This window comes from Topomyia yanbarensis, chromosome 2 (genome assembly GCF_030247195.1).
Source record: "Topomyia yanbarensis strain Yona2022 chromosome 2, ASM3024719v1, whole genome shotgun sequence".
In the NCBI taxonomy this organism is placed as follows: domain Eukaryota; kingdom Metazoa; phylum Arthropoda; class Insecta; order Diptera; family Culicidae; genus Topomyia; species Topomyia yanbarensis.
Genome location: NC_080671.1, coordinates 315,345,325 through 315,358,252, shown reverse-complemented (window position 1 = coordinate 315,358,252; position 12,928 = coordinate 315,345,325). Strand labels below are relative to the sequence as shown.

The 12,928-nt window shown below is 38.2% G+C and overlaps 1 protein-coding gene across 7 annotated transcripts in view; it reads right to left on the bottom strand.

The window, feature by feature from the left end:
• Positions 1–12,928, bottom strand: part of LOC131683645 (serine-rich adhesin for platelets) — a 69,684-nt gene that overhangs the window by 13,914 nt on the left and 42,842 nt on the right. For 4 of the 7 annotated variants that reach the window (XM_058965787.1, XM_058965790.1, XM_058965789.1 and 1 more), the window contains exons 4-5: positions 4,295–4,705; positions 2,827–3,961 (exon numbers count right to left, since the gene is read on the bottom strand). In XM_058965787.1, coding sequence (XP_058821770.1) covers positions 2,827–3,961; positions 4,295–4,705 — 1,546 coding nt within the window. The remainder of the gene's footprint in view (positions 1–2,826; positions 3,962–4,294; positions 4,706–12,928) is intronic. The other 3 variants (XM_058965792.1, XM_058965793.1, XM_058965794.1) reach the window with 3 other exon arrangements.

Below are 12,928 nucleotides of genomic sequence, written 5' to 3'. Positions count from 1 at the left end.
TACCTATAAAAATCTAAAAATCTGAGGTGGTGTCGCACATCAAATTGGTGCAAAAAACGCTGTAGAAAATATCCTATTGGGTATTTTCTCTTGAAAATTTATGTAGAAGTAGTTTAGAGTGTATCGATTACACTCTATTTTTATCGCTGTCAGTTTTTCGAAAATTGGAAAAAATGGCGTCATTCGAAAATCAACGTCGCGAATTGATTATTCTCAACTCTCTCATCGGGACATCGGAAAACATCGGAATCGTGCAGTCTACTGTGAGTCATGTGATAAACGTTACTACCAAACTCTGAGCATCGAACGGAAGAAGAAATGCGGTCAGAATGGATATCCTATTAGTGATCATCAGAATCACAAGCGTGTAGTGAAAGCGTTTAAGCGGAATCCCAATGCTTCGGTCAGGGATGTGGCCAAAAAGTTGAATCTGACCAAGTCTTTCGTTCAGAGAACCAAGGACCGGGAGGGACCGCATACGTACAATGTGCCGAAGGTTCCAAATCGTGCGGCAAAATATGATGGGAAAGTCACGGGCTTGGAAACTGTGCAGTGTACACCCAGATGCTGACAAAGTTTCATTGTCTCATCATGAATGATGAGACCTGAATCAAGGCAAACTTCCAGCAGCTTCCAGGGCCACTGTTATTAACCGCCCAGAACAAGTTTGATGTTCCGGAGAAAGTGAGGAAGATGAAACTTTCAAAGTTTGCCAATTAGTACATGATTTTGCAAGCAATCTGTTCATGTGGCAAAAGGAGTGCGCCCTTCGTGACTACCGGGACTGAAATGGGGGTATCTACCTCAAGGAATGTCTACAGAAGCGTCTGCTTTCGCTGTTGAAGTAACACGTAGGCTCTACGGATTTAGCATCATGCCACTATTCAAATGTTGTCCTGGATTGGTACGAAGTGAACGGGGTCACTTTCGTACCCAAGGACATAAAACTCGTCAACACACCGGAACTAAGGCCCATCGAAATATACTGGGCAATTATGAAACAGATACTACGGAAGCATCCCAAGGAGGTCAAATCTGAGGAAGACATGAAGAACAAGAGGGTTTCCGCACAGAAGAAGCTGCAACCAGATGTTGTACAGAAACTAATGATTGGAGTTAAGCGAAAGAGGTAAGCGTACGGTTATGGTATTATAGTTGATTGAAATAAATATGCCAAAAGCTTACAGATGGGTTATATTTTATTGTCTGAAAGTTTGAAAAGGATCGGTCTACTATGCAATTTTCTACAGCGTTCCCTTCGTGATGCAATTTTATGTGGGACACTATTTATCTTCTTCACAGAATTTTGTCGAACGGTACAGTACGCATTGAACAATTTGTCAGAATAACGCTCGAAAATATCAGAATGGTTATAGACTGTCTTAATGATTTAATGGGATAGTTTTGTGGAAACGTTTAAGCATGAATTTCGAAATTTGAGAACTTTTCATCCCTACAACGTTGGTTTTTCAACGTGAGAGGGCAGATTTTTTCACTTCTCTTGCGTTCTAACGTTCACAACTTTTGAACGTGCTAATGAATCTGGATGAAAGATTAACCGATGAATAAACCATCCATTTAATTCTAAATTGAACAGGCCTTAGTAATCAACACAGTTCCTAAAATATGACATGGTCCCTTGTATCATCATAAGCACCACTTTAGTCCAGAGTGTAAATGTTGAACAGTGAGCCTATTGACATGTTGCTTAACCCATTCATGCCCATGTTGTTTGTGGACAACAACGTTTTTTAACAGCTATAACTTTTGATTGAGACAAGGTTTTCTCACCAAAACAATTAAGACTTATAACTGTAACTATTGCCTTTCATTTGAGTATTAACAGTTACAAAGATCGGCTCTAGAACTGAAGTTATTGCAATTAGTCTGTGTGGATTCCAATGGAGCAGTGCTGCCAGGGACAGTTTACGTTGACGACTGAAAATTAATTTTTCATATATCTTCTTTATGTTGCAATATTATTGAAAACTGATAAAACTTATCAATTTAGACTGTCTTTGGCTACATTTTCTACGCAATTGGACTATTGCAAATATTCTAGGAGAATTGTATTGAGTATAGGAAGGTAAAAAATGAGCAGCTCCTAGCACTGCGAGGAAATCACCTATCTTTATGCAAAAAGGCTTTTCGTGTTTCTTGACCCCACCGTTTCAAGGAAAAATAGTTCTGGAACCCTACATGAAAGTTGGGCATGAAAGGGTTAATTGTCATTTGAGATTTTGGGTGCAAAGAAAAATGTAGGATGCGTTTAGTCTAGATCTAGAAACATTTCGTCGCAAGAGATGAACGGCGTTTGCCCGGGTATTGTTAGGCTGCAGTTCATTCATAATTTAGTCTCCGTTGATCTCTTTCTATGAGTTTTTCTTGTCTTATGTTATCCTGAATCAGAATGAAGATGTGAAATATACGGCGAACGTTAATATTTTGTTCGAAACTCTTATAAAATCAAAAAACCTTATCATCGAACCAAAGTTAATAATATCCGATAGATGTTTTTCTTTTTATCGGGTTAAAAAAATGATGTTTATCTGAACTATTAAATGTTCATGCCTATTAAGCGGGTTCAATATAAGCAAATAATATCTGTCTACAGTTCATGCTATCAGATGGTTGAAGGGCTTTCTACTATGTAATACAGAATTGATACTGCTATATAAGGGACCTTCAGAACAGATAAAATCAAATCATTATCGATCCACTTAGAAAGTTAAGGAATACTGTTCACGACAATTGCTAAACATTTTTTTGAGAACCAAGCGTTTAACCAGCTATTAGATATTTGAAAACAATATACGGTATATGTACCCGCGAAACGTTGACGTTTAATGAAAGTGGAACGAAAACTCTCTGTCGAAATGAAACAGATGAACATTACCAATGGCAGAAGGATGGATGGTGTGGCGGTGGAAACAATTCGTAAAGAGAAGAAGGAAGTTTTTTTTCGGTTTTTGATATACCAGAGAGAGAAAATACAAGAAAAATTTGTTTTGAAAATAGTGTATGAAAATAAACGGATAACGGACCGTCGACTGGTCAACTTACCCGAACCACTTTCCCGCGAATGACGACGGGGTTTCGAGTCATCTTGGCTGGTGCCCATTCCGCAGAGTTTGTCAGCGTTGTTGCCACTGCTGCTGCCGTGGTTATTCATGGAGTTGTTCCTAGACAGGTGATGCCCTCCAGGACGACCGTCGTGACCATGAGGCGAATAGCCAGGAACGTACGAGTCGTACGATCGATTGTGCGCGTGATTGTTACTGTGGTGGGCTTGAGCGGTTGCTTTGATGTTCTGCATTATCTTGACAAATCCATTCTTAGTCACTCGCTCCAAACTACCGGTTGAAGTCTTCAGCTTCGTCGTGAATCCTTCCTTGATCACCTGTAGTCGTTTGGTGAACAATGACCGACAAAGAAACGATTCATTCAAAGACATCTGTTTCTGTATTCGTTTTCGGATTCGCTCTTTATCGCGCAACCGACTCTCCGTCATGAGCTCTTCGTTCAATGAGCTTTGCTTTCTTAGCAGCTGAATTCGCGACTCGTTACGTAATATGTGCTCCTGGTAGGCTTCCGCCGATTCGCTCAGCTTGTAATCAATATCATCACATAATGATTGTTTTTGTTTAACTAGTTTTGGTCTTCGGGATGCTGATGGCTCAGCAGGCGTTGCTTTCGATTCAGGTATTTGAGCACCTAAACTTGGTACACTTGAACGTGATCTAACTATGGTTTTTGGTGGTGGATTTAATATACTACCTAAGCTCCGGCTTTTAAGACCGGCAGACAGCGGTGGCTCCGGTAGATCGTCGAAGTCCTCCAGTCGTCTCAGCTCGATTGGAAGATCCTTGGCATCCTCGTAGTCCAGACTGCTGTCTTGTTTCGTCTCCCGCGAACTCCACGATTCCAGGAACCATGGGCTCTTCTTACTGCCAGCCAGTTTCTGTGATTGATAATGATACAGCATAAGATAGGTTTGATTAGAATTTCACAATTCTAGGAGCTATGGGTTTATATACGAAAAATACGAACAGTAGGAAATTTACATTCGATCAGAAAAGATACTACTATTTTCATGAAAGTCCCTACAGTTATTTTTGGCTAGTGCTACAGTTTACATTAGCCCAATGCGTAAAAAATCTCTTTAGTTTCTTTAAAACCGTAGATAATTTACAAAGAATTAATTAGTCAGATCTCTTTTTTAAACTTTCAATTTTTATATTGCATTGATGTGTTAGGTACGCTTCTATAGGCTACTTCCTTCCTACTAACGCACCTGTATAGCTCGCCTAACGAAGCTATAGCACGTTTCACCCGGTGATGACGAGGATAAACTAGAACTGTCTCCATCGCCAGCCGAGCGACTCGAGTTGGTCGAATCTTCCGTATACGCGTGGTACGGTGGTAAAAAGTCATCGTCGTCTTCTTCGTCCGAAATGGCTGCATTTTTCGAGCGCGGTGGCTGCCAGGGAACCAGTACGTCTTGTGATTCGAATCGTCGGTGTCGCTGTTCCAGGGCCCAAACTGTGATGATGACTCGGCCTCCGATACGCAAAATCCTAGCAAGTTCGCGTATAGCCCCGACACGTCGTTCGGTTGTCGCGAAGTGATGTACCACTGCCAGCGAGAGAACGGCGTCGAACGATTCTTCACGGAATGGCAGTTCCAGGTTATCACATATTGCCACCTGTTGAAAAAAAGAGCATTAAACTTTTTGTTAAACAAACAAACAATATATTATTTACTAATTTTAAGATTGAACCGAAAAAATTGAAAACGAAACATGCAGTGTTTCCCACACCGTTTGTAATTTCTTCATAAAAATTTATCAGCGGTACGCAAATAACATTTTATTTTCGATTCTGTTCAGATAACTGCTGCGGCTGCTCGGTCAGTGAGCCATTTGCGTGACTTTCAGAATGTTGACACAGGCCATATGTGGGATGGACTAAAATCAGCTTCTTTCTTTAACGGGAAGTGGGGGTAAAGTGGGCATTGAGGATAGTTTCACAGAAATAGGTTAAAATTTCGAAATCTCTCTAACTCTGGTCTGACTTGATGAAATTCAATTCTGTTTCATTTCCTGAAAGGGCTTTGGAAGGAATAGATTTTTTTCCATTTCGTTTATTTGACACGGATCGTTGCATGAACTGAAAGGAGCCGTGGGTCGAAAATAAATAATAAAAATCGTTTTCTAATATGTTTCCATTAAATCCTTCGCATGCAATTTACCTTCGCGAGTGGAATTTTTTTTTCCTAGGCGGTGGAGCAGCATTGAATTGTAATCGATATAATGTAGAATATTCATATTTTACCTCGCAAAAAATGATGATTTTTGAAACGTTTTGGCTCCTTGCAGAAACCTAATTAAGGGTAGGTTTGTATGGGTATGGGAAAAATCTAGAGCTACAGATTGAGGTATTGACTTATTGAAATCTCTTGTAATTCGCGAAACAATACGCGTTTTTTTAAACTTTATATTTCAAAAGATATTTTTACGCGTGGTTCCTTCCAAAATTCTATCATTTTTGCGTGGTTCAGGAAATTTTACCCCAATCTGCTGTATCTTAGGCACGTGTGATTAAATTTGTCAGGACAGGTGATTAGCTGAACATTCGTGTCTATTAGTGTGCCTTGTTCCTTTAGCCCTAGTAGGCAGGGGATCAAGTTACCACACGTTGACTACAAAATGGAGAATTTTGCTATTTAAATTTTTATTTCATTGAAAAGTTATGAGAAAAAAACAAAAGTGGGATCAAGTGTACCCACTCTCCTCTATATTTGTTATTGTTAAATGTCTTAAAGCACTATAAGAAGATTTTCAATTAGCACTTAAAGTTTTCTATGAAAGCTTCATAGCATTTATCTTCAAAAGCTTTTTAGCAGGATGAACGTTATGTAGGGTGATAAGCCTATTTTCGTCATGTTTCTATTATCACCCTAACCATTTGAAGCCGTTGGTAAGAACAGCGTCTGTCATCTTTGTTCAACGCATTGAGTGAAATGGTAGTTCAATAATAGGGCCAATCGATTCGAGTTTTCGTTGCGCTCAAACACGATAATTCCACTTGTTTCAGATCCTTTGTATTGTTATCTTAGTTTTTAATAACGAAGCAAAGCTGTTGATGCCAATTTGTACGCATTCCATCGATTGTAGGCCGAGTATTCAATGAATTAAAGAGGCACCCTCCTTAGTACGGTGAAATTGGCGCTTTACCCTATGTCGATATAGTGCTACACTCAATACTTTACATTTTAGGTGCATTGAAGCATTAAACGTACTTGTATACGGCTAGTTAGCAATGGAAATGCGAACTTATAGCTTATCTAGAGTTTTAAATTAGTGCTTATGGTTACTTGGGTAACGATACAGAACAATTAAAATAGAGCATTCTGTACCTCAGGAAGGATACAGGTGCTACAACAGCAGAAATAATACCTCCAATCCCCGGGGGTATTTAGAATTTTTATTTTAACAGTGAGCGGATATATTTCGTTTCGCGACACAAACGCTTCTGCTTGATTGATGATCTGGAACATAATCAGCACGCTATGTCTAACATGGTGAAATTGTAGGGTGTAAACATTGGCTATCTTTAGCTCTATTTGTACTTTTAAAAATAGATCTTAAGGATCGTTTCGAAAAGTAAACAGAAATATACTTTGACCTGGGGGTGGGCGTAGCGTAGTTGGTAAATCGATTGCCTTGTACGCAGCGCACCTGGGTTCGAGTCCCGATCCCGCAAATAGGGTTAGAAATTTTTCATAAGAGATTTTTCTAACCCGAAGGGGCGAATGACCTTAAGGTTAAAACCTTTATAATCGAAATAAAAAAAACGGTTTAACCACAATTGGCCACATTCTGATTGTAATATTCACTCATGTTTTTCAACATAGTTGGTTGGAACTTAGGGGCAGATCCCTCTAGGAATGTATAACAAATTTGCATCAAATTAGAAAAAATGCATTTAATTTCCATTTTTTCATCAACTTTACACTCCCTCGCACAAAAGTTTGTTTAACAATCGTCCTACGCTGATCCGCTTTGTTCGACGTTGTGTTGAATATAGGGCTAGTTTTTTGTAGGGTTTTGACATCTTACACGCAACGCAAAATACATTGCACGCAACGCAAAATACATTTTAAATTTCTATTTTGATGGAAAGAAATGCATTTAATTTCGCTGATTTTTCAAAATGCATCATAAGTGATCTGCCCCTAGGTTGGAACACAATATTTTGCTTCTACTGCACAGACAAAGCGACAAATGGATTGATTTATTTGCAGGCAGCGGTTTTTAGGTTTTTTTATAAGCACAATGAGAAGGCAGTATATGCAGCTCGAAAATCTCGTTTAAAATTATTAAATCAAAAAGATAAGTTTATCTCATATTGAATCCATGAAAACTGTTTCTAATCGTAGATTTTATGCAGGTTTTATTAATAACCAATGTGATATTTCTAACGTAGGATCCGGTTTTGATATGCTGTGAGAATATAAAGGACAATATAGACACACATATAAATGGATGGAGTTCCAAACAACGCTCTCAAGGCAGCGATCATAGCGAACCCGAACATGTTCAGGCTAGCTATGCAGAGATGCCTTGACGAGTGCCGTTTCCCCGATAGATGGAAAAGGCAGAAATTGGTGCTGTTGCCGAAGCCCGGGAAACCGCCAGGCGACCCATCGGCGTACAGACCAATCTGTCTGATCGACACGACTGGCAAATTGTTTGAGAGGATTATCCTCAACAGGCTAACCCCGTACGCAGAAGGTACGGACGGTCTGTCAAGCAACCAGTTTGGCTTTCGGAAGGGTAAGTCCACAGTGGACGCTCTCAACTCAGTGATAAATACTGCCGAGATAGCGATCCAACGAAAAAGACGAGGTATTCAATACTGTGCGTTAGTGGCACTTGACGTGAAGAACGCATTCAACAGCGCAAGCTGGGATGCCATCGCGCTCTCGTTACACCGGCTTAGCCTACCGGTGGGTCTGTGCCGGATCCTGGAAAGTTACTTCCAGAACCGCGTACTGCTATACGAGACCGATGCCGGTCAGAAAAGGGTTCCGATTACCGCCGGAGTCCCGCAGGGTTCGATGCTAGGCCCGGTGCTATGGAACCTCATGTATGAACGGGTTCTGAGACTGAAGTTCCCTCCTGGGGTCAAGATCGTCGGCTTTGCCGACGACGTAACCTTGGAGGTCTACGGGGAGTCAATCCCTGAGGTAGAACTAACTGCAGAACACGCGATCAACACGGTGGAGGAATGGATGAGCGCGAGAGGCCTGTAGCTCGCTCATCATAAGACGGAGGTAGTTATCGTCAACAACCGCAAGTCAGCACAACATGCAGTTATCCATGTGGGAGAAGTCGCGATCACTTCACAGCGAAGTCTGAAGTCTCTCGGAGTCAGTATAGACAAGCTGACCTTCGGCAGCCACGTCGACTATACATGCAAGAGAGCGTCGGTGTGCGCCAGTAGACGTAGGTTACTGGAAGGCGTTGCCGTATCTATCCTCAGGTACGGCGGCCCGTCATGGTCAAGAGCACTGAGGGTAACCAGTTACCTACAGAAACTGGAGAGCACCTACCGCGTGATGTACCTCAGAGTGATATCTGCCTACCGCATGGTATCACACGATGCATCCTGCGTGATAGCGAGCATGATGCCAGTCGGGCTGGTCATTCGGGAAGATGAGGAGTGTTTCGAGCTACGTGGAAATAGAGGAGCCCGCGAGCGCACCGAGGTCACCGGTCGCCAGATGGCAGCGTGAGTGGGACAACTCCTCGAAAGGTAGGTGGACCCACCGGCTGATACCTAGCATATCGATCTGGGTGGGAAGACCCCATGGGGAAGTTCACTTCCACCTGACACAATTCCTGTCAGGCCATGGCTGTTTCAGACAGTACCTCCACAGGTTTGGGCACGCGGAGGTCCCAGCCTGCCCGGACTGCCCAGGTGTAGACGAAACTGCCGAACACATACTGTTCGTATGTCCTCGGTTCTGCGTCGAAAGAAGAGCAATGCTTGACGTCTGTGGCTGGGACACAACCCCTGATACCTTTATTCAGCGGATGTGTCAATCGGTGGAGAAGTGGAACGCAGTCTCGGCTGCTACCACCCAGATTGCCTGTAGGCTACAGGTAATCTGGCGAACCGAGCAACAGACGACGGGCACGGCTAACTAGTGATTGGTTAGCTGGAGCGAAAAAGGTCAAGCGCAAAAAAGGGAGTGAATGGTCTGTTCATGCCGAGGCAGGTTTGGCGCAGCGACTGGCAACCGCGTAAGGGGTAAACCCAGCCACCCCGAAGCAAGACAGAAGAGTGAGTGTATAGGCGTATAAGTGGACTGCCTCATGCCAAGACGGGAGGGTCGTAGCGTAGTATGTTGGGACTTAGCTATCGATGCCTCATGGCGTGGCAGAGGAGTGAAAGGGTGAGCATCCAAGTCAGTCACACGGCATGTTAAGGGTGAGCACAAAAGTCAGCCTCACATGGTATGGTAGAGGCTAGCACAAAAGTAAGCCTAGCAAGGAATGAAAAAGGTGAGCACACAAGTCAGCCTCATGTGGAGTGTTAGAGAGTGAATCAAGGTGCGATAGAGAGAGCACCCAAGTAAGCCTCATACAGGACGTATGAACGCGTGAGTGAGAGTGAATGAGTACATTAAGTACAGCCATCCCCCAGAAGCAATACCGAGAGGTAGTTCCTTGGGGGACGATGGCGGAGCCCAATGGAGTTTAGTCGGTATTAATGGCAGCGTCACCATTCGAGCCCGACGCGCCCCCAGTACACCCCGTGCGGTAGCTTGGACACCTACCAATAGCACGTGTACTGGGCTAGGACGCAAAGGTCTTCTTCATTGTAAAAAAAGACATATATATATATATATATATATATATATATATATATATATATATATATATATATATATATATATATATATATATATATATATATATATATATATATATATATATATATATATATATATATATATATATATATATATATATATATATATATATATATATATATATATATATATATATATATATATATATATATATATATATATATATATATATATATATATATATATATATATATATATATATATATATATATATATATATATATATATATATATATATATATATATATATATATATATATATATATATATACACACACAGGGTGTTTGGTTCATGGTTAAGAATCTCTCGGGGGGTGATAGACAGCCATATTTGGAGAGAAAAATTGTTCTACACATACCATCAAATCTCAACCGTTACAGAGTTATTGAACTTTTTGTGTAAAAAACTTATTTGCCTTAAAATACCCCTAACTCAAAAAGTATACTTTGTATTTTAAATGTTTTAGTTCCATTCGAAAGGTGAGAAAATTTCGCATTGAGTGATGCCCTCACATGTTTCAGCTAATGAGTTTAAGTAGCCTTTTCAAAGTAATTTATTGAAAATTAAACAATTTTAAACGATTTTTCGTTCATTTCTTGAAAATCCTAATAGTTAACCTCATCATTTTAATAATTCAGATTGTTAGTCTTGATGAGCTGCTTAGTTCGTTCTTTGACATGATACACTTACCTTTTCTTATTTTCATGATTTTGGGTTATTCAACTTGGATATTTTTATCTCATTTTCACTAGTACCAGCTCTAATTGAAAAATTATGGCACTTATTGTACTTTTTTTTCTTTTTATTCGAAAGCCAGGAAAATTTAACAGCGAAAAACGTATTAATACCTTTCAGTTAAGTGAATTTAGTATTCTTTTAAAAGTAAATTAGTTTAAAGTTAGTGCTATTATTAGCATTTTCGTTAATTTTCTTAAAATAGTAAATAATAAACATCACCATTATTATCATGGAAATAATGCATCTCAGCAAGTTCTACAGTTCTTTCTTTGACTCCATTCAATTATCTCTTTTGGTTTCGACACAAAATCGTTTTTATCACATCGTTTCATATGCAAAAATAACGATTTCGAACCCACTACATTTGTGGCGAGCTCATGCTGTGTTAACTATTAAATAGCAGCAAAATGAAAAGAGATATAGACAAAGTGTCTAATAAAAAGTTATAGAGAACATTAAGGGGCATCAAATGAACAATAGTAACGATAAATTTTGTTGATTAATAATTAGAATAACTAAAAAACTCTCCAAAGAACACAAATTTTGAGTTATTTCGTTAGTAAAAAATCATTTAGTACACTTAACTAAAAGATATTTGTACATACACTGATAGTACATTTTCTCAGCTTTCCAATGAAATCTTGTAAATTACGATATAAAGCATATTTTTTAGATTAGAGTCTTTTAAGCACTTGCAAGTCAGTTACAGGAAAAGCATAGTAATGAAATTACAGAGAAATGAGAAGAGATAGAAATATGACGTCCAAGAACAAATTATGAACCGTCTTAAACCCCAACTTTTGGATAATGGATATTGCTATAATCATACTTCATTATTTCGAGAAAATTAGCAAAAACCTCCCCAAAAACACTAACTTGTAACTACTTTACAGCTAAAAGGTAATTAAAAGTAATTAACTAAAAGATACGAAAACACCATTCAATAGAAAATTTTCTCACCTTTCGAATGGAACTGAAACATTTAAAATACAAAGTATACTTTTAAAGTATTTTAAGACAAATAAGTTTTATATATATATATATATATATATATATATATATATATATATATATATATATATATATATATATATATATATATATATATATATATATATATATATATATATATATATATATATATATATATATATATATATATATATATATATATATATATATATATATATATATATATATATATATATATATATATATATATATATATATATATATAATATATATATATATATATATATATATATATATATATATATATATATATATATATATATATATATATATATATATATATATATATATATATATATATATATATATATATATATATATATATATATATATATATATATATATATATATATATATATATATATATATATATATATATATATATATATATATATATATATATATATATATATATATATATATATATATATATATATATATATATATATATATATATATATATATATATATATATATATATATATATATATATACAGAACGCAGTAATCAGATGCAAAACAACTGCGAGCACAGTAGGCAACCGACTACTGCTGCTGTTGAATGCATTGAACTGAATTGATTTCTTTATTTCGCATATTATAATTGGGTACTTATAGACATCACACGCATCTTTGACGAGGCCCAAAATCACCGTTCTATCTCAACACAATGCATTTTTAGGGGAAAAATTCCATGAACGTGCTATAAAAACACAAAAATTATCCATTTTAATCACCGGTTAATTAAAGTCAGTCTACCTTCTCATCTCGCCCAGAGTAGAAACTTAAAATCGTTCTGCTATAGATGCACGGCCAAAACGACTGCAGACGAATTGTGTTGGTATTGATTTTTGGAAATGTCCTGTTAGACCAGCTACTCAGGAAGTGAAACAATTACTAAACGTGCAGATTGTGCACAATCCGGGAGACGTTAACGCCCAAATGCACCATATCAAACATTAAGAAGCACAGTCGTTCGCGGAACAACGTGCAGCACACCAACGAAAGCTGCCACGTTAACAATATCATCCCTGTATATTAGTCAAGGGGTCTGGAGAGATGCGCTTACATGAATTATCTTCACACATTTATTTCAAGATACGGCTTTCATAACAGCTGTAACTTCGCATTTTCTTGGGTGTCCCTAACGTTGTTCTTGTGGTGAGAATGCTTCCGTACAAACCAACTCTATCTTACGCAACCACTTTATGTGGAT